General features: G+C 35.5%; 1 protein-coding gene across 1 annotated transcript in view; it reads left to right on the forward strand.

The window, feature by feature from the left end:
• The window catches only part of GAS2 (growth arrest specific 2), a gene marked incomplete at its 5' end in the record, with an annotated part of 65,224 nt that overhangs the window by 19,949 nt on the left and 21,828 nt on the right, over positions 1-23,447 (forward strand). The window contains 3 exons of the mRNA XM_010163516.2: positions 5,193-5,256; positions 8,921-9,065; positions 11,908-12,015. Coding sequence (XP_010161818.2) covers positions 5,193-5,256; positions 8,921-9,065; positions 11,908-12,015 — 317 coding nt within the window. The remainder of the gene's footprint in view (positions 1-5,192; positions 5,257-8,920; positions 9,066-11,907; positions 12,016-23,447) is intronic.

Raw genomic sequence — 23,447 nt, forward strand, 5'->3', positions numbered from 1 at the left:
TGCTTTAGTTAAGTGAACTTAAAGCATGACTGATGAACTCTTTGTTGGTAATGTAGTGTTGTTGGATGATTATAGGATTTGGAACCAACGAATAGTCTGCATCTCTTCTGTGATAAAGACTCCACCCGGCAAGAAAAGGGTTTGCCACCAAGTGTGCCAGCATGCTAATGTGTGTTGTTTGTTTTGGGAGTTTTTGGATGATATTGTTGGATTCATGTTTTGTGCTTGTATATTCTGTAAGTGTGCGTGTGTACACACAATATAGACATGGACTTCTTTTGATGCAACTTATTGATTACAGAAATTAATGGACAGGTTCCCTAAACAAAAGTATCTAGTGTTTTAGTGGAAATTATAATAGACTTAAACACAAACACCACTGATCTCCATTCTAATGTGGGTTTTTTGAACTTTTTAAAAAAACACTCAAATTTTGATTGCTTAAAAATATTTTATGCATAGAGGCAAATTATTTTTTTTTAAATTAATACTCTAATTTCTAATTTAATGTTACAAGATGGAAGTACACTTTTGACAATTCTTTCACAGTGCCACATTTACACCTTGTAATACTGTGTTACATTTTACATGTTGTTGCATCAGGATAAGGCTTTGTCTCATCTTTCACAGCATTTTACTAAACAACTCATACTTTTGTTGAATATGTCTCGTTTTGAGGACTATAGAAGCATCCTGGACACTGTTATTTAAGATTAGCATCTTAAATTAATGAATTACCATAAATTATTAGTGTTTAAATAAGCTCTATATTTATTCTAGATTAGTTCTTTACTATCCATAGATTTACCATGTTTGAAACATTTTTTTGAGACTTTCATAAATGATAGTACTGAAATGGGGGGTGGGGAACACAACTCCTTGATTTATGTTGTAGTATAACTCTTGGATGCAGAAGCAATGGTATTTTTGGGATAAGTAACAGTAAGTAACTGTGCAGATAAGTAACACAGAGTAAGTGTTCTCAAAGCAATGTTTGAAAAAAAAGATACTGTAGGATCAGAAGAAAAAGTATTAAAGGAGAAAGTGAAAGACAATAGGAAGTAGGATCTAAGGATCAACCTCTTGAAAAACCTTCCCGAAACATGTGTGAATTCTGATGGCAACTGGAAGCCTATGATAATAAATACTAAAACACTTCAGAAAATCTCTTCACTTCTACTGAGCTAAAAAATGCTTTAAAAGCAGAAATCATATTCACTTGTTTGATTCATCTGTGCCTAAGATATCTAAAAAAAAAAAAAATTGTTTAGAATTAAAACTGACTCCACTAATAATGGTTTAAAAAAATGGTAGGAGCAAAGGCTTGAAACTTGGTTGGGCATTCTGCTAATTAAAACAACAACAACAAAAAAGACAAATAAACCAAAGAACCCCTCACATTTCTTATTGTGAACACTCTCTGTTTAAATGTGCTCAGCAGACACATGCTCTCCATGTGCCCTGTGTGTTATGTCTCCTCGCAGCCCCAGGTGCTGATCAGCACTGCAAGCAGAGGCTGTTCATCCTCTGCTCTCTCTGCTCCTCCTGATAGTGTCCAGGGACTGGGGAGAGGAGTGGTGAAGGATGCAGAAATGTGATGAACAGTAGGTAGGAAAGAAGTGAATTAGAAGGAAGGAGAACAAGGCGTGAGTGATCAGAGAGCAGGAGCTGTAAGTAAGAGGAGAAAGAGGCAACAACAAGATGGAAGCAACATGGAGGAAGAAGTTATAACCAGAGAGGAGCAGGGATAAAAACATGCTAGGAGCTGAAATGGAAGTATTGTTAAAAAAGAGTGGCTGGAAGTAGCTTGAAAAGATGCAGGTTATGAGGACAGCAGATAAGCAGGATTTGAAATTAATGAGAGGGAAAGCAAAAGGGTCTGTAACTGTCAGAGCACCTAAAACAAGCTGGACTTGTCTACAGTATTTCTGAATCTTCACATTACCTTCTTATCAAGTGAATATCATCAGTGAGGTTCTCTGGCAAGGTGGATATTTCCATTCATCTTCTGCAGTAGATCTGTGTAGCGTCTGTGTCTTCTATGTTTACAAATTGCTACTTGCTTTATAGTCACCTACTCAGATGATTCACCTTGCTAATGTTTGATGGGGGAGGAATGGACAATGATTCTCCAGGAATATTGTTTTCTTCCATATATGAAAGAGTGAAAAATTGCAGGAAGTTGCATACAAAAATTGTAGTAATGCTACGAATTGAAGTACTTGGGCTATAATTAAGGCTGGCTGTACTATGTTAGTTAAACTATTTAACTGTTTTGGTACATCTAAAAGCTCTTTATGTGGTCCTGGGCTATTTTTTCCCTAAAAGAGCTTTGTTCTCTTTAGGATGGTCCTTGCTCCGTCTAAATCTTGGTATGGTATGGTTCATGAAATGAAAGAAACTCTTATTGTTATTTTCTCCTCACATGCCTCATTTGTTGCAAAAATCTGAAGATAAAAGTTTGGAGAATGATGCAAGATGCTGAAGGAAATATTAACTCAACTTCTATAAGTAAAGCTAAGAAAGGAAGTGTAAGAAATTTTTCTTTCTGTTCTCTAGATGGAAAAAAAGTGTAAAGGTAACTTTTTTTCAAAAGGCTTAGAAGGCAGCCTTTTGAAAGTGACTGTAAATATTGAGCTCTTCCACTTAGTTTTGAATAGCACCAAAAAAAAAGTATTTCCAAATAAGTACTCAGAAATCTGGAAAAGTGCTACTTGTTCCAAAAGACAATGGTCTTCTTTGCTCACTCAAGTTTAAACTGAACGTGGGGGATCAAGATAGGTGTGGAAATGCAATCCCGTGTCTCTCTGGCTTTTGCTGTAACTCCTGACCAGTCTCTTGTGAGGTAGGAGCCCATTAAACAGCCGTGCTCTGGGAAAAAAAAAAATAAAATTTTAGTTTGAGAATCTAAATTATTTCCAGTGGGTATTGCAGTATACAAAATAACATTTGTTTGTCTCTGAAGTTCCTGAATACATATGCTGTTATAGTCCTCAGGAATGATAACATTTTCTTGTTAGAAGTGCTGTGTCACCATTGTCTCACCAGATGACCAGATGTTTGTTTTTGTGGTTGGCTGTTGCCTGCACAGCTCTTCATCCTCTAACAATGATTTCACTGTGTCACGTTGTTCGATGTGAAATGCATGAAATGTGTCTAGATTATGTTGAGTCAGATTTGCTAAAGGACTTTGAAGTCTGTTTGGGTAGAAGAACTTTAAGCACTGACATAAAAACATTTTACCTTTCTTACCCTTTTTCCAGTTCTGTTTATGGATCTTTTTTGCAAGTAATATTACTTCAGCCTCTCTTTTTCTTTTCCCTTCCAAAGTCATTCAGATGTGCATATGTGTGAATTACAATTCGGAAATATTGGACTCTCTTTGACTATTCCAAAACTGGTTTATTCCATTTTTAATTTGGGGGATGCCTTATTTCTTAAAATCAAGTTTTAAACCAAATGGTTTAAAACCAAAGCAGTAGAATACATTTCTAAGGTTATGAATGTAATGCTTTAAAAGTACTGATTGCTAGTAAAGGTAAATGTTTCATGAAATTTCTGTGTTGTGGCAAGGAAGAATTTTGAGAATAGCTGAATGTCCAAGTCTGCATCTTTTATATTCTTAATAACAGATGGCTGAAGGATGAAAAATACTTTTCCTAGTGCAGTGCAATTTTATTTTTCATGCTTTGCAGTTTCACTTCTGGAAATATATTTGGTTGAGATGAGAGGAGAAGAATGCATACATCTCCAAGTGCTACATAACACTAATAAAAGATACTGGGATGAGCATTCAACTCGCACGTCTTACCATACATTTATTCAAGTCAATGGAGCTGGAGGTTGAAGTTGCAGTAGCTGAAGATCTGCCCCAGGGCATTAGTTATTTAGAGATGTTTAATTCTGTGGATTCCCATTGTGGGTTTCATACATACAGCATAGGACAAAGTAATGACTTTCAGAGCTTTAACAAGACATTGAAATATCTTTTTCAGGTATGGTATTTTTTTCTTCATGAATTTGAGTTAGGTGAGTCTTTAGGCAACCATAATATTTATACAGCAGATGTCTTGACCTTAACTCATTAAAAACAAATCAATTTTGTTGCTTTTTCTTTTTTTCTGATGTACACAAATATTCACACAATTATTTTTTGGTGTCAATTCAGTCTGAAGTATAAGGTACAAATCTTTTTATTATTGTGGAAATTTCTAAAACCGGAATTTTATTCACAACATGGGGGTTTTACAGCAATAAGTATTTCTAGAGAGAAGATGACCATGTACTCATAATTCCTTTTTTATTCTTTTTTTTCCTTTCTTCCTTTTGGACTTTTGGGGAGTTCATTATGCAAACAGCCACAGGCCTTTCCTCATTTATTGATTTGGGATTTTGCTTATATATTCTGCTGGACTTTTCTGCAGTACACTATGTATCTGAATTATGGGGTGAAAGAGTTATCTTGAATAATGGTAGCATTTTGTAATGAGAAGTTCATGCTGTGTTAAAGCTGCTTCTGAAGCTTAAAAACTACAGCTCTTGTGTGAAATCTAGGCATGAAAACTTGCATATATGTGTGTGTATATACAGAAAAAAAGTTTTTTCTTTGGTTATGTGTTTTTCTATGATGAGCCGAATTCCTAAAGTATTCTGGTTTCATATTTGCCTTAAGAGTAGATGTATAACAAATTCAGGATCAAATTTATGATGAGATATATCTTTGCTAATGCAAATTTGTTATTTTTTGTGATTTAAATAGGCTTAGAAAAATAGTGATCTAAAGGATAGGAATTCTCTTAGTTTATAGAAGAAGTATCACTTTAATGTTATTAATTTATTTTTGATATTCTACTAGTGTTCTGCCAGAGCTCTTGATTATTTTTAAATAGTTATGAACTGCTTGTAGGTTACCAAATAGCCCAAATAATTACTTGGGGATTTAGATTTAGAATGGTATTTTCAAAGGTACTAAAGGATAACTAAATGGGAATTTCCTAAATCGCCTCCACTCTGAGAACCAGTCCTCAATCCCATCCTTTTTATTCCAGTAAAACTCCACTGCAAGCCAAAGAAAACCAAGTTTTATCTGAGTAAAGAGTTACAGATGTTGATGATTAGGTTCCATTCATCATTAAAATCTTTAAAATAGCTTTTATTTATAAATGTTTTCTATCTTCATTTTGCTTTTCCAGTTCTCCACAAGCAGCCAAGAGAAGTGTGCCTTTGTTTGCTGGAACTCGGAAGGATTGCAGCAAGGTAGGTGAAAATATTTAAAGAATGAAGAAATATTTACATTCTTGACAGCAGTGGCTATTGAGAGACTTACTAAATCAGCACATCTCAAGCTAACTTTTGTGCTCATTAGGTTCACGGAGAATGCTCGTCTTGATGTCACTCAAGAATATTTTGTGGGCAGTTGTTAACCAGTATAATAAAATCTCAGTGCCATCACCTCAGTGAAGGTATTTGTTGGCTATCCTCATATTAGGAGGGGGAAGAGTTGAGAATTTTTTCTAAATAAAGCTTGGAGCTGTTTCTCCTTCTAACAGTCAGATCTCTCTATACACAATTGAGATTTAGTTAATTTTTCTGATAATTAAAAAAAAAAAAAAAATTTCCATGAATTTGTCTTAAGCTCTTGTGTCTCAGATATTCTCTGTTCCAGGAGTGAAAACAAATACTGAACTAATAAATGAACCATGTTTTCATTTATTATGCATATCTATCCCTTTGCCTTTAAAATATTGTTATTTTATTTTTGTTTATAATACATGTATATTACTGTATATTGTTAATATATTTTATGTATTATATTTGTGTTACTGTATTTTATTTCTGTTTGTAGGGGTCAAATAACAATACCTTACGGTGTGATGTCAGTTTTACCTGAGGTGTGATAAACTAAAACTATATGGAAAAGGAGAATAGACAGTTGCTTCCACTAAGCATAGGAAAAAGCACATAAAACTAACAATACTGTGCAGCTTTAAAGAGGAAAGCAGTCAGAGCTATGCTTGCTTCATGGAGCAGACTGGGTCTGCTGACAGTCTTGAGGGTCTGCTTTCCTGAACAGGAGCCACAAAGATCTTTGAAAAGGTGCCTCAGTATGTTTTTAAAGAATGAAAAGACTAAGAGATGCTGAATAACTTACCTTTCCTGTTCTGTTTTAGAAGCAGGAAGATGTGTTCACAGTGGTTTATTCATCCCAAGGAGCCAGTTCCAGGTGCACTTTGCCCAGCTAGATTACTGTTAATCTTCAGGGTCTGTAACTCCAATAAGTCAACATAGGTCTTTCTTCTTAATGAAAATAGGCTTGGGATTGAGGCACAAATGAGTGGGAATGGGGATTGTTTGAGGTGGAGATAGAATTGAGCTCTGTTGTGCTAAACTCAAACCCATTCAACAGGTGAGCACCTGTGGATGAGAGGAGACAGTTGATAAATGGTCTGTGCTTTAGCAATGCTTTTAGCATATTCTCTCAGTGTCCTTTTAGCCAAATTAGAGAGAGATGGACTGGATGGATGGACTACACAGTGAGTGGAAAACTGGAGTGACCACTTGTCTCAAAGGGTGGCAGTTGGAAGCCCAGGTGCTAATAAAATAGAATAGCCTGATAAGATATCCTGGATTTCAATTGTGTATGAAGACAAAATTCTGAAGTCATCTGTGAAATTTCAGTAACTAAAATGGGCCATTGTGTGCACTGGCAGATATCGTGGGTAGAGTGAGAACATTTGTGAGAGAGGGAAGTGTCCTACGGGATGAAATTGAGCGTTGATGATACGCAGAGCTATTGCAGTGGGTTGCACAGCTCCAAATTTCTCCCAAGTATTTTAAAATCAGAATGAATCATTTAAACTAAACGGATGTGAGTACAGAATGGATCACTGCGTAATTTGTGTAATCTTTGTAATCAAGACTTCATGGAAAATGTAATTATTGGCAAATAGATGTATATGTGCTGTCTATGTGTGTGTTTAAATAGAGATTATAAAATGGAAAACAGCTAAATTATCTTTTCTGCAGAAAGAATGAAGTTCTTGGGTAACTATTAAACTATGGGGGATTCAACAACCCCCACAGGTCTTTTGAAATTACTTTAAGCAATTTCAACATCTTTCTGCTATTGTATTCAATTTTTCCTTGGTAAAAATGGGAAGTGGTGCTCTAAGTCTATTGGAGCTCATGTTACAGTCCAGTGCTGCTTCATTTTGTAGTTATGAGAAGGGAGGCTAGAAACGAGTAGAAAAGGAAATTCTCAGCATACCTTCCAGACCAGAATTTGCACCTCTACCCCTCCCACAAAAGACTTACCATTTCAGCTTTCCAGCAACTTTGCTTCAGGTTGATACAATATTTGGGGAGGGGGAAAAAAAAAAAGTTCATATGTTTGTTTGTTCATTTGTGTTCTTTTTCAACTCATCACCCAAGGAATTCAGAATACTGGAAATACAGGGAACTTTAAAAGTCTGTCACAATGATAAAAATGGGAGATTATGAAAAGCAGTAGAAGCAAAGAAGCAGCATTGCTTAGAGTGGAAGAGTTTTATTTGATGAGTAAGGCTGCATGCAGGTGTAGGCTGAGAACCCAGTGGGAATTTAATGATTTACAGCCTGTCGGCATCTGCAGACAGACAGGAAGTAAATGGATTGTATATAAGTGCTTGCTTCAATGTTGGCTGGCTTTTCATTAGGCAGACTGCATCAGTTAGAAGCCAATACAAGCACAGATTTGGTTCTTAGTTTTCTTTATATTAATTTACTAGGCAGAAGTGTGGCTAAATTAAAAGTTATCATAAAAATACAGAAGACAGTACATGTGTTTATGCCCTTTCTCTGTACGCTTTTAATGTTGTTATGGTATTTAGCTTAGATTTTTGTAATATGTTTGTTACTGCTCAATATTTTAGGGTCCAGATCTTTAGCTAGATAAGTCAGCATAGTTCTGCATCTGGGCTATGGACTTTTCTACTACAGAAGAAAATATGATTTCATTTATGCAAGTAGTTTGCTATGAAAAGCCTACCTGGCATTACAATTTTTCCAAGCTGGGGTCCTCTGAAAAAGGAAATCTTTCTATTTTTCAGGAATTTTGTTCAGTGTTGGCAAAATAAAAAAATAGAGGGGAATTATCAGTGATTAGGAAAATGGGGTGGGCTTTTAGGCTTCTGACATCTTTCCAAGCTCTGCTGCTTGCAGTGAGATACTGATTTAATCACTTCCCATAAAGCTTTCAAAAGCAGGCATTGTTTTAGAGAGCCTGGCTCTCCAAGTGCCGTGTTTGAGATGCTCCATGCCAAAGTTGCATGTATTTTGTTTTGGTTGGAGCTACAAGTGTTTTGCCACTGTAAACAGAGATCTGAAGTTTGGCTGTCAAAAATTGGTTAGAAAAGGCATTAGCCACTTCTGTCTCAGTTTTATCTATAAATTCAGTGTAATAGTTGAGACCAGGATAACCTTTAATCCTTTTTCATATGGATTTCTTGGAAAATTGTAGCAGAAAATAGAAGTTGTGAAGTAATTTGAAAGGATGTTGTTGGGGGAGAGGAGGGGAGAAAAAAAAAAAAAGAAAATGTGCTGAACTGGAATCTGTCCTATACGGTGTAGCAATTTTTGAGGCCTAGTGCTGTTTCTAAATTAGTCTTTCACAAACATGTAAGTTATCGGACAGAGAAGCTGGAGAAAAACTACATTTCCTGTAAATTTGATCAACGGAGAGATGCTATTTAAATTCATTCTTTGTAGTGATTTGGAACGGTGGCATTAATGATTTGCTATATTTTATACTTGTTTATTAATGTCAGTAGCAATCTATGATTGCACAACAGTGCAATACAGAAAGAAAATTCTTTCCAGGGTTTTGCTTTAAAATATGAAATACTTTACAAGGACTAGTAATTTGTTTGCATATTTCCAAAAGGTTTGGGGTGGAGCCTCCTGGATTAATAAAGTTGGAAAAAGAGATTGAACAAGAGGAAACGCTTTCAGCCCCGCTTCCTTCTCCTTCACCGTCACCAACAAAGTCTCCTGGGAAAAAGAGCACAGGGAAACTGTTGGATGATGCTGTAAGTTCTGGGAGGAAGCTTCTTCCTATCTGACCCATTCTGGTATGCACTTACTTGCAAAGAACACAAAAGCCTCAGTTTAACATCTCACTGTATTTCATAAATCCGCAGACTGATAGTTAATTTATTGTTGGCCACAATTATTTATGCCTGAAGTTTGGGAAAAATGTCACACTGTGTAGGAGATCTGCAGTTTAGCCTGGCTTTGTGCTGAGGGCCAAGTTCCCTTTGTATTACTCCATTTTCTTTTTGTATTCACTTCTTATTCATCAACTCCCACTTGGTGTTTTGTCTGAGAAAGGACTGAGTCAGGACTAGGAGATTTGGCCCATACTGACTTGTACAGAATGTTAACAAACACTTTAAGTTATCTCAGCCTAATTTTTATGCTGCTGTTCTGCATGTTTCTCATGTGGTAAAAAAAAACAAGCATTTTTTTCCCTCATTGTTAGATAGAAAATATCTTGCTATGAGTATCGTTAAGCTATTTGTGCTATAGCGTGGTGTTCATTTCTCTGTTACAAACCCTAGAGGGGTTTATTTGAAACAGCTGGAATCAGATGAAAAAGACACATTTTGAGACCATGAAGAGGTTAAACTTGAAAAGTGCAAATATATTCTATAAAAAGAAGCAGTTACTATAGTAACTGCTATATTACAAGGTAGATGTGCCACCTGGGAGTTACAAAGCACTTCTTGAAAAATCCATGTGCCACTTTTTTGTTCCAAAGAGCAGATGGAGTATAATGTTAGTTCATTTTATTGAAATACTTTGTACTATTTGATGCAAATAATTACATTTAACATTTTTTAAGTTTTGTATTTCTTCCTTAATTTTGCAGAAGCACTAGCTTATGTTTCAACAGAAGTGAGAAAGAACAGTTATGTGTAGAACGAGGGTGGTGACTGCGTATCTTGTAGGAACAGAACAGAGAGTATGAAGGTTGTCTCCAACCACCTCCTTTAATTTAGAAAGCAGTAGGGATAGAAACAGAAAGGAATTCATCCAGCTAGATTCCTGACCCACACTGCCCCAGACACTCACACCATAAAATAGCAGCAGTGCTCATATAGTCCAGACACAAAATAAAATAGGATATAATTCTTCCCTCTGCTTCCTTATTTGATTTCCAAATTCCACTCAATAATACTTCTGTGTCCTTTGGGATAGTAAGGTAATAGAAGCCTCAATAGCAGTGAAAGTTTCATTATCCAGTGTTTTACACCAGTATAAATCTGTTGGCTTTCATTCTCCACAGGCCAAAGATGGCTCTGTTTGGCTTATGCAGTTCAAAACAACCTCAAACCTGTTAGCTCTGGCTACTCTGAGTTTTTGCTTGTTTAGATGAACCCTGGTAGACACAGCTATTAAGGCTTAGTACACATTATCCATTTTCAGCTTTGAATTTCAAGAGGGTCTCCAGAGGTGATAAATGCCGTAGGATATTATGTCAGAAATCACTGATTATCAGGCAGCATTGAGAGGGCCATTGCCAAGCAGTCCTCTAAGCGGAATTCCAGTCTTGGTACAACATTCCCAGAGATACAGGAATGCACCTTTTGCATCCTCAGCAGCCTGAACTTGCACTGAAGTCACCAGCCAGTGACTTCATTTGAGTTATTCCTATTGAACACTGACTATCTAAATAGTTTGATTCTCCAGAAATGGAGGCTAACACTCACCTATGTTGATAAAAATCACTAGAATAATTAATCTTAAAATAATTCAGTGATTGTACATTCAAACTGAGGACACTGATACTTGAGAAACACTTTTTGTGTGTAATATACATGTAGCATTCCTCTGCTAAGTGTTTACAAACTGGATTTGAAAAGGTCTTTGAAATATTATTTGAAGTGGGCAAAAGTTCCTCTAGCATTTTGACACTGACGTACTAGGTCAGCTTTCATCAGAGAAAACTGCGGAATATGAAAATGCCGCACTTGTTATTGCTGTTCCTGTGCAGTAGTGCAATTTGAATGTCAAATAAGGGTTTCTCAAAGAGATTTGCTCTTTTGGCATTGATGGTGGTGCTACTTTCAGATCACTGAAGAGTACAAAATATACTTCTACTAAGTATTAATGCCTTTAGTAGCACATGCAAGGCCAAGTTTTCACAAGACGCTCAAGTCCAGCTCATGCAGCTGATAAAAAGCAGGAAAGTAGTTTTCACCTGTATTTTTCTCAGCCCTTACTGTTGGCAATGATAGAGTACATTTGAGGCCCCTTTAAATGAAAACTTGATTGCATGAATGCCCTCAGGTGGAGACCATCAAAGGGTAGTTAGCAATACTGGGGAGCATCTTGGCATGTATTTGTCATTATGTCACAGTATTCTCTGTATACTTTCTTTAAGGTGTTAGTGCACTGTTTGAAAGTGTCAAGTGAAGCTATTGGGCAGGGCCTTTTATTGGTATTTATTATATTTATTTAGGAAGGGAAAACACATCATTATGACGTCTTCATTTTGCCCATCAGCTACATTACCCCTTTGACAGTTGAGCTTATTCACCATAAAATACTGAGAGCACATCTACAAAAGTTTGACGTTGAACTCAAATTAACAAACTGTTGGAGTTCAGTTAAACAGTTCAAATTTTATGTTGAACTGTGTGACACTTGTCTCTATTTTTACCTCATCACAGCTGTAAAATCCTTCTTGATATTTGAAGCACCACAGTCTGGGATTACAAAAATATTAAGAAAATTAAGGAAAACTAAGAAAATATCATTGATGAAGACTTAGATTAGTGATATCATGTTATGGCAAATACCCTCTTGAATGTTACGCTTCACATGCTGTTTTAAACAGTTTCTATCAATAACTTCTGTGTTTTTCAGGTTAAACACATTTCTGAAGATCCACCTTGTAAATGCCCTAATAAGTTCTGTGTGGAGCGTCTTTCACAAGGAAGATATAGAGTTGGAGAGAAGATCCTCTTTATTAGGGTAAAGATTTTATTTTTTATTTTGTAGTGAATTTCTAGTGTCTTCTACCTTCCACTTTGCAAATGATATCACTGATTAACAGGAGAAAATATTTTCTTATTAACCAACACTGACTCATTTTTATGACTCTGTCAGGGAATAAATGAACAACAGTGGGTTAACTGACCCAAGGAGTTATTAGCAAGTGGTAGATCCTCCTAACTTTAGGTCATTGAATTTGCTCTGGCTTTGTTCAGTGGCAACCAAAAGTCTTCATAAATGGAGATGATGACTTCCTCTCAGCTTGGTTTGAAACAACATCCACTGCATTAAAACAGGCTTTCTCCCAGTTTGTTTTGATGGATATAATTTGACAGGTCAGAAAACAGATCAAAGACTTCATGATCATTGAATTGCCAAGTCATGACTAAGACATATTGCTAAAGTAAGGTGAGCAAAATATTAACGTCCAGTTCCTTCATTTGATTAACAGATACTTCCCAACCCAGTGCTCGATTTCAGACTTTGTATGTAGTCTGAAACTCCCACAGCACAAAGTTAATCATTAATATAAATATTTGCTAGCATTAGCATCTGGTTGAATTTAGTACAAATATACTATCCAAACTTAATTTTGATCCTCTTAATCTTCTCAATATATGCTTATGATAATAATAATGAAAATATGCTAATCATATTATTCTTAGTAGTAGGTTAAGCATCTGATTCATGCCATGCTGCTTTCCACTTGCCTCTGCACATGTAGTGTCCTTGAGTAATGACTTGACAAAATGATAGCTCTTGCTCTCAGATAACTGTTATCCCTATTTTGCTAAAGACACAAAACTGTGACCTGATAAAACTGAGTATTTAGCGCTTATGAGAATAAAAGAAGTCAGAGGGACTCCTTCCCATCTGTGGAAGTCAAGTTCCCAGTTTAACAAAGCACCAGCATGCTTGCTCTGTCATTAACTTACGCTTAACTTACAATGAAGTAAAATTTAGATAAGGATTTAGGTTTTCCCATGTGTATAAAGTTGAGAACATGTTCAAGTATTGTGCTGAATAGGGATTGAGAACTCTCAATTAATTCAGTAATAGCTCAGAAAGAAGAAAACATCCAGGATTTGTCACAGATAATTTAAGATTTAACTTGCTAGTATAAAGGATTAATAGCTTTTGTGTTTCATAGCCAGTGAGACTTGTTTTAATTCTGCAGTGTTTTTAGGTATTAGCTTTATGACTAGCTTCAAATGACTTTCAGGAAGCTAATGATCATTAACCAAAGATCCCATTAATCTGGCACAGTTTAATACTTATGTTTTCTTCCTTTTGATTTTGATTTGAAATAACAGTATCAAAGTATTTTTAATCTTCTAGTTTAGAGAAACTTAGTTTTTTCTGCCAGAATGGTGAGTGTCAAATTCCCTTTTGCTGGCTTCTTCATTCTGCAATCTAGTCCAAGTTGGATTTCATTCCAAGTTTGCAAACAAAACACCCTTTTCATATCACGCTACTGCATTCCAAGTTGAATTGTGCCAAAAAATAACAGTAATATAGATTAGACATTAAACTGCAGTATTAGAGATCATTCCTACAACAGTGGTATCAATGGAAACTTGCCATGAGCTTCGGTGGGAACAAGCGCATATTCCTAAATTTTGAAAGTCAGTTGTCTTTTGGTTTTGGTTGGTTCGAACCTCATTTTGGAACGCTTCACTGGATCAGAGTAAGTTTTTATTCTTTATTCTACATGTTCTTATTGTGTACGTAAGTAGATTTATTAGCCTTTCTTTGAAATCCTTTGGACACTTGTGAGAAAACACATTTGAGATGCATAGCTGACTTGTAATTTTGTTGATATTTGGCACCCTATTTGATGCTGCTGAGGTACTTCCTTCTACATTATGTGTTCCAGTTGACTTGAGATCAAAAGTTTTGTTGTTTTAAGTTGGATTAGTATATTCCTTACTGTCTCTAATAACCTTCTCCAGTAACCTATATACAACTGAAAACCTATATAATTTCAATGATGCTACAAGTATGCAATGTGATAAAACATTACAAGAGCTAAGTTTAAAGTGGAGTTAACACCTATTCATTGGTGGTTAAGATTTTTTTTTTTTTCAAAAAATATTTAGTAGCATTAGATCCATAACAAATGTGTTCTTTTCCATTCTCTTTAAAAAATAAATATATAGATAGATATAGATATAGATATAAAAACATGGAACCTTGCTTTACTCCAAACCACCCAGGTAGGGATGATATACCATCTAAGAACTGGAAATGAGGAAAAATGGAAAACAGATTGATTATACAGTTCTCAAAACTCAAATGTCTTATTCTGCTTTTCCAATCCAAAAACATAAGTCATATTCACAGCTTTTGCTTGGTGTGCTTCTGTGTTTTGGTTTTCCTTTAGTTTCATTTACCTGACTTTTATTGTCTTCCTTATTCCATGGGTTTTAACAGTTGTTCTGCTTTTCCCAGGCTCGTTCACTTCTTGTGTACAAATTAGTTCACCTTTTTAGCACTGAAATTCCTTCCCTAGAACTTTATTGATATCAAATACCACTCAGGGATGTTTGAAATGTCAAAAACATAAGCAGATCAGGAGTTTTAATTGAACTAACTCCACAGGAGATGTAGTCAGATGCCCGGGAGTCATCTTGTGAGTGAATTCTGAAAACACATCTTGAGCCTCAGGACAGTGACAGTCTTTGGTCTCTGGGCTTCTGTTCTCAGCCTCTTCATGCTTATAGACAAACACACTAATTCTCAACTTTAGACTGCAAAAGACCCAGGGAAAGGCATGTCTAAAGCCCAGCCCTAATTTATGTCACAAGTATAAGGGTTTTTTTGGAGACCTTCCAGCAGTGGGTGGCTGGACACTTTTTACTATGTGCCAATTCCTCTCCAACTGCTTTACGCTTGCAGAGTAGTTGGCACGTTTCAGTCTTACTTTTGCTAGTAAAGGTGGGATTCTTCTCAACCTTCTCAAGTTTTGTTTTTTGTTTTAAAAATCCTTAAAAGGCTGGGAAAATTCAAAGCTCAAAAGCTCTCAGGCATACAGTGATACTGAACATGTGTCAGTGGGGTGACTGCAGTCCAGTGCTGCCTATAGGACAGGCAGTCAGGAAATCTGTTTTCTTCTCTACTCTCCCATTAATCTGTTGAGTGACATTAGGCAGACTCCTGCCCGCCCCCAACTTCAGTTACAGCTTGCATGTTCTCAGTTACACTTTCTCTCCTGCTTCTCCCAACCCCCACCTTTTTTTCTTTTCTTTTTCTTTTTTTTTTTTTTTTGTTGTTGTTTTCTTTTTCCCTTCCTGTCTTGAGCCTTTCTTCCCCAGGGCTAGCAGCCTCCATGGACCAGAAGCCCATGGACATCTTTCTGTTTACGCTGTACTTAGTGCTGTGTTTGTGCTGAACTCGAGAACAGCAGAAGTTTCACTACCTGTTTCTGTGAAGACTTGACATTTTTTGTTAAATGGTTGACAGACTAAGAGTTAGTGAAACACATAAAGTACTCAAAATTAAATAATTATTTTTTTCACCTCTTGATGTAATTTCCTTTTTTTTTTTTTTTTCCTCAACATGCAGCTTTTGCTTGTCTATTCATGTTCATTTAGCATCTAGAACCTGTGTATGTTGGGGATGGTTTGGAAGGCTTATTATGAGCAAAAGTGCTTTGAGAGGATTCAGTGTAAACTTCTTTACCAAAAAGCTGCGTAAATCAAATTCTTAGCTGCTAATTTAATGGAAAAATGGTGGAATTACTCCTTTTTGCTTTCACTCAAATGTTATTCTTGTTAGTCTTGGTTGAAAACGTTTTGACAGAATGTATCTTCAGTGCAATACTCTGATTCAGTGGAACAGACAGGCTGTGCAACAGCTTAGCAGTTTTTCTCACTAGTTTAGACCTGTTTGCTATAGTGGCCTCCTTCTGTGAACAGTTAAATATTGTCTCTTCTTTAATTCCCAGTGTCTCTATACGATATTGCTCAATGAGATCTCCACTTGGATGTTTGAAAACTCTTTAGTAAATGATATTGTACTTTTCTAGGATGTAATACATCTTCAAGAAGTGTCACATTCTAGTTCTTGAAATGACTAATACACCTGCAGTAATTTCCTGCCAAGGTATTTCTAATTTAAGCTCCTAGAGTTGAAGTTATAACAATATAAGGTTCCCTGTATTCAGTGGAAAGAGAAATCTCCCTCGGGAGGTGCTCAGAACAGGAGGCCAGGGTAGGGTATTCTGAAGCTATATGTGTAATATCTTTAAAAGCATCACCCAGATATTCAACTGATTTCCTTAGCAGTGTGATTCAGGTTTAGGAAGCCTTTGGTGTCCACATAAAGCAACCACTGCCCACAAAAGCTGAAGACAGCAAAGCGAGACCTCCCTGGGTGCCAGTTTCCTCTCTGGCAGGGATGTGCCAAGGTGAAATTGTCCTGCATGCCAGTGTCAGCAGTGTTTTCTGTCTGGTAACTAATTATTAAAAAAATTTCTCAATACTTTAAAGGTAAATAAAGATCAGTAACAAAGCTAGATAAATATGTTACGTATTATAGATCTCGTTATTTCAGGCTTTTTTTTTCCTTTCATAGAATGCTGAGAATACAATAATAGACCAAATTATAGTGCTCCCCTCCTGTTTGTTCTCTCTCCTCCCTTTTTGTTTTTCCTGCTCCTCTGACTCCTTTTATATGAGAGGTACTGGATCAGCATCTACATATCTAAAAGCACAGACAGATGGCTAATCCGCTCCACCATTAATCTACAGACAAAAATTACTTCGCAAAACAAAAAAGCCTGTGTATTTATTACTGAGAACTACAGATTGTGTCCATAAGATTATACTGAAAGTGCTAATAGGGGCAAGTATTTCCTTTCTGTTCAGTTATTTTCTTGTTGTTCTTTTTCATAGATTAATAATTTTGTAAGAATCCATTTCACACTTCCTAGACATTAATATATTTTACATTAACGATGAAATAGCAGTTAATGCTCGCAGTTTGGAACGAGTAAGCCCGATGCATTAGAGCTGGAAATGCAGCTATTTCTGGTGTTGCTCTTTGAGGAGGATAACACCAAGTTTTGCATGTTCTTGTTTAAACCTCTTCCTCGATGAGGTGAAAAGGTCTTGTACGACAGTAATGTAAATAACATTTAACACAGTCAAGGTGAGCTCATCTATCTTTTGTAGGACGATGCTGTAATATTTTTGGGGGTGAATTAAAGTTGCTATTATTCACTGTAGCTTTAGATAATTAATATACAATGCTAATTAAAAAGGAAAAACTCATTCTTTGTTGTGATGTACTTTATGTGCAGTATGCTTTTACACTATAAACATAACTCGTGCTACTATCTAGAGAAATGACAATAAAAGAGGCTCGTGTGATGACATCAGTAAACCAAAGTTTCTGCACTGTTTATCTGAGATTCTCCCTGAACATTTAGGATTCAGAGATAGAAGTATATTGATTATCTATTGCAGTATTCTTTAGCTTTAGGGTAATATTCTTAATGAACTTGTAGTTTACATAGGAATTTCCTACAGGGCTTTATATCTTGACTCAGGAATAATGGTTCTCCATAGAACTGAATTGGCCATGATTTAACAAAAATGGTATGTAAGCTTTTTAAATATTTAATAGAATGTGGTTTGGCCTTTCCATTCCTGAAATAACAGGAAAAAGTTAAAGCGCATTTTAAGAAGTGTTTTATTTCTTTGTCATTGCCTTATCCGTATAAAAGCAATGGGTTTTCCTCCTGTTGCATCCAGTTACACTTTGTATGCATTCATGTTGTTAATGAAAAACTATTTATATCTACTCTATTTTATTTTTAAGTTAAGCTCCATCCTGCCTTTGTGGCAACATGCAAGATGCACGTAAAGTACTTTTTACCATAAATAAAGGCAGTGGGATTTTATCCCACGTATTTATTAATGACTTTGTCCTCTGTGCTGCCTTCTAATTCTGACCAGTAGAAAAGTGGTAAATGCTCGATTTCCAAATCCTCTTTATCACGCTGAAATATAGAACATTGTATTTTACTGAGAGTATTCATGACTTGCATACCAATGAATTTATCAACCAGTCTGTTTCACTGGGATGTTTGTGTTTTGGGTTTGTTTGGTTGGGTTTTTTTGTTTGTTTGTTTTTTTCTGGCAGCCCACTCATCTTAAAGAGACTAAGGGGAGTAGAGGGTTCATTTTCAGGTTTTGTTCTCTTAAAAAATTAATATAGTTTTTAGAATCTGTGATCTGGATCTTGCCTAGGTTTGATGCCTACAGAGTTGTTTTCAGTGGAGAGGAACATGTAATTCCTCTCTATTGCTATTCTGTTGATTAACAATCCAGTTAATCAATTTACAGAATTATGTGGCATATTATATTATTTATCTCTCAGATTAAAAAAGTAAACTGTCCATTTGAGAGATTCTTTGCTCTAAATGAAATTTTTTTTACACTGGTTTTTCAAGGTTCTGTCTTGAGATGTTATGTTCCAGCTTTAAAAGAAAACAAAACAAAACTTCAGCTGCATCTGTCTGAGTCAATAGGAATCGATTTCTCTTTGAAAAACCAGAAAACTATTTATCTAGAATAATTTTTTCCTAGTGGGGAATGGATAAAACAATGAGACATTTATCTGTAACAGTTATATCCTTGAATTATTCATTAACCTGTCTAGGAGCCAAAAACTATGAAATAGTCATGATAATTTAGTGTGTTTTTTCTTATATATGCAATAGGGTAGAAATAATACTTTTAGGATACATTGAACAAGTGCAGATTTTTAGATTTTATGTAACTACAATGTAATAATTTTTTCTTTGAAATGTAATTTGCTGATAATAATTTAGCACAGTATTAATAGTTAATTCTACTTCATGTTTTAAAATGAATTTACTAATTTAATTTTTTTAAAGTGTAAATGTTCTTGCTTACAGTAAAAGAAAATTAAGGAAAGAAGTTTTGAGGTTATGTGCACTCAAATTTGATCATATGTTTTGCTCTCACATGATAACAACCTGCCCATTCAAGCTGTTTGTGCTTATAAATAACATAAAATTTAGCTTATGATCAAAATACTTGAACAGATTAAAATATAGGTTTTACTAGTTCTCCACCAGTAACTGTCAGACCCTAGACTGGACTGTATCAGTCTCTGCTTCTTGAACGTGTGACCTCTTTGTATGTCACAAATGGAAATAGTTGCAGCAAGTGACTACCCCAGTTCACATGGGACCAAACTTATGCTTCCATGGCTCCTTCATCAACAGAAGCTGCAAATGCTCAACCAAAGTCAACATTTGAGTCTGACTTTATTTTCTGTGGTTTTGTTTAATTTCTTCTTGCCATTTTTGAGTCCAAGTCTGCTTACGTGCGTTGTGCATCAGGTAATGAATTTTCACACAAGTTATTTGCTAGGTAGTTTTACTCCTTTAGCAAGGCTATAATTACCACTTTTTTGCCTTGATGAAAAGTTTATTAATTATCACATGAGTAAGAGTAAGTGCCAACGTAGACACAGGTGTAAGTTAGACAAACACTGAAGTCAGTGGCAGCCCACAAAAGCCAAGGGATAAAACTTCTGGCTTCTCCAAATGTGGAGTTAAAACTGGATATGAAGTTCTGTTAAAATATATACCCAATACTATTATTTATCCTTTTCTGAAAACAGCATTGCTTTCTTTACATAAGTCCAGAAGTGATTTCTTGTAATTGTCTTATATTAATGAACTATTTTGTTGAGGGATAGCTGTATATGAAAACAGTTTCCCATATGTGATTTTAAAAATGATGAATGCATAAATTTCTAAAACTTTTTTCAAACCAATTTTTTTTAACATCAGCTTCTTTTGCAAATCTTATTGAGACCTAATACATGTAAAACTGATCGAACTTTTAAAATAACTTTGTGCATATTTTAATGGAAGTTTAGGAGCTTCTCTTCTGCTCTTTTTTTTTTTTTTGTCATTAATTTTTGAAACTCAGAGCAAAGCAAGAAGAATCTGTTGCTGTAAGGAAGTATTAAATACAGCAAACATTTTCTTTGGCAAAGATAAGTAAACTCTGGAGATCCCAGACTCAACTATTTATCTGAATGGTATTTTTCAAAAAACAGCAACTATTAAACTGAAGACCAGCTATAGATTGTTCCTCAAGTTGCAAATCAGCATCAGTTGATTTAAAGTGCTTTGTGGTGTGCTATTATGCCTTGTTTTCAACTCACCAGAAATGGATTTACCTTAAGGTTTGAAGAACAACCCAAAACCACAAAACCCCTCACCATACCAGATCATGAAATTGTAGTATTTTATCAAGATAGTATTTCAATCATGGCAACAGATGCTGAAATGCTTTAGCTGTTATAAACACTCTGTTTAGATAAATACATGCTGAAATCAGAACTGATTAGATCATTTTAGGTTTGCAGTCAAAAATACGCCTTTTGTCTACCCAACTAGATGCAACCCTCTGCACTTTTTAAAAAGTCAAAGGAGAGCCAGAACCACTGTCCAAAACATGCCATTTACTGTTAGTTATTAGGTTGTGATTGCTTTTGTACACAATGCTGAAATAACATTAAGTTGTTTGGTTTTTTTTTTTAGTTTGCATGCATATCTTCTTTTAAACCCTACCACAGTACAGGGTGGGGAAAAGGAGTTGCTTCCTCTGCTGTATTTACTACTTAAAGCCTTTGACAGTCTGGCTTTCTTCATATCATCTTAAATGTGTGACCATCTTCAGTACAATAATGTTCATGTGAAGTTAAAGAGCAATACTTTATTCATAAGGAGAAGTGTTTATAACTATGTGTCAAATGCGTAGCCGTAATAAATTAAAGTCCCATTTGAAGGAAGATTTAACAATCTCCAAGACTTTCTAAATATAAAGGAAGAGGATTTGTGCCTCATTCTCAAAGTTGTACAAGTGTTAGATTACATGTGCTTCATGTAAGGAAACGGGGTTCTACTTCATCTGTGTTCTCCCCAAGCAGCCTCCAACCAGAAAGCTTTCCTTTTTCTGAATTTTTAATTTTTCTTTTGAATGAGATAAAGGTATAATGCTCGATCTCTACACATCTGAATTTCAGTCTTCATCCCAGACACAATTTGGAATCTTGCCGTTAGAGCAATGATGTATTTAAATAAATGTGCTTGATGCCAATGGTTCTGGTGTGGCAGGGAAACCCAAAGACTTGATGTGGCTGAAGCCTTTCTGCTTAGCAACTGACAGCTTCCTTATCCCCTTCTACTCATGTTATTTTACATAGAGCATATTAATAGACCGCTCAAAGATGACCCAGCTAAGTCACAAACTGAGAGTGTCTATTATACTTTTTTTTAAAAAAAAAAGCTGCCATAGATATTTTAACTCTTTGATACCATTTTGCTCTAACACATTACTTTCCATGGAAGACATTTGAGGTCAAGTTAACTGATATGGTATACAGTATTGCTTCAGGTTCTGAAATCTCTCCTTTTTTCCTTCAAGGGAACACATTCAAAGTAGTTTAAATTTAGTAATTATTATTGTGATGATCTTTAAGGTCCCTTCCAATCCTAACCATTCTATTTTTACAGCTCAGCTTCCTCTTTCAGTATTGGACCTGGGAAACATTTTGCCATTAGCTAGCCTGTTACCCAGCCAGTTAAACTAATATAGCTCACTTAGATCAACTAGAGAGTTTAAAACTAATATTTAAATATTATTTTGAAAAATAAACTGAATTATTTTAACTAGAAGTTAGGATTTTAAAATTTCTAACCTAAGAAGTTCCCCAGTCAAAAATAAAGTGAACAAAAGCAACTTCCGCTTGACCTTTCTGTTAGTATAAAATTTTCAAAATCTTTTTCTGTTCTAGGTAGAATTTTCAACATGGAAACCAAAACAAATATTCACTAAACTTGTTGCGAAACTCATGGCAGTGGATTTTTCTAACCAAATATTGGTTAGACCATCTGTAATTGCCTAATCTAATTTTGCTGTATATAGGAAACCATATCAAAAATTAAAAAGTGCAACACATTGACTTGGGGCTACCTAAAGTGTTGCTGGCTGGTTAAATGCCAACAGGTTATAATTTCCACTTGTAAATAAGGTCAAATTCTCTTTTTTTGGCATGATTAGAACAGTTTCCATTTTCTATGTTCCATCAAATATATTTCCAGTCTGTTCTCTGTTCAAATGCACTAAAAATGTAGTGAAAGCCAAAGGGATCTGCAAGTGGGAAGTAAAATTAATACCTAAAAGTAAACTTAATGTCATTTTACAGCTTGAACTAAAAAAACCAAAGCAAACCAAAGTAAAAAACCAAAACAACAAAAAACCCCCACCAAACCACATACACGCCCCCCCTGATGCCAAGGCATAGTTACTGCTATGATTTCTTCTCTGTATACATGTGAAACACAGACGTATTATGAAGAGTATAAGGATAATCCTGGCTGGCCTGAAAAACCTTATTTGCAAAAAGTATGTATTTTAAATATCAATATTCTGTTGTGTCTAAGGTCTAGAACTACAGTGGTGTTCAGAATTCTGTAGAAAACCTTCGAGCCAGAGTCACATAAATCAGGTAAAATGACAGACTGGCATTTTAGTTAAACCAGGTTTTCAGAACTGACTGTACTGTTTGTGCTAATTTCTTGGTTCATATTACTTAACTACTTCCCTGTGATTTACCGAGGGGCAAGAGGGAGAAGGAGTCATTTGGTGTTTCATAAGGGCACAAAGAACCCTGTTTCTGTTTCCTTCCCTCCTCCTCGCACCAGTCTCTCGAAGTATATATATTAGCAAGCCAAAGAATGATATCATGGCACATTCATGCTGAAAGTGTACATTGTTCTCCAGTCTCCCTCCTCTTTAGTTTGCTTTGGTAGAGTGGTGGTTTGTTGGGGGTTTTTTTTGTTTAAATTAAATATAACGTTTGCAAAAGATGCTGTAGAAAGTCTCACATAAGGCAACTCTGAGCACAAGTCCTGGTCTGTGTGTATTGATAATTGTGCTTCATCATCTTACAGATTCAGGTATAATGTAGATAATTTGCTTAGAGTTACTGTCTTACTGGCCTAATTGTAGAAAACATTTTCCAACTAAGGAAAAACAATAGAAAAATGGAAAAAAAAAATTCTCCTTATGGAGTTAAGTTGGTTCTCAGTGCTTCAGAAAATTCCATTAGTATAAAAAAGCTCATAAGGATAAGTGAGTTGCCAGTGGGTTAGGAGTACCTGAGTATGTGTAGAACAGTAGGGAAAAGACCTTTTGTAAAATGTGCTAAGCGTCCAGATCCCTTCTTTCAGCTAGTGAAAAGCATTGCAAAATCTCCTTAACATACTGCCTAGGCTGGTGATACTGCTTTTTTTAACTCCTCTTTCTTTTCTCTACTGTGGTTTCAATTTTGTCCAAAAAGCTGGCCTGAGGGTTAAA

The sequence above is a fragment of the Antrostomus carolinensis genome, unplaced genomic scaffold (assembly GCF_000700745.2).
Source record: "Antrostomus carolinensis isolate BGI_N321 unplaced genomic scaffold, ASM70074v2 scaffold260, whole genome shotgun sequence".
NCBI lineage: Eukaryota > Metazoa > Chordata > Aves > Caprimulgiformes > Caprimulgidae > Antrostomus > Antrostomus carolinensis.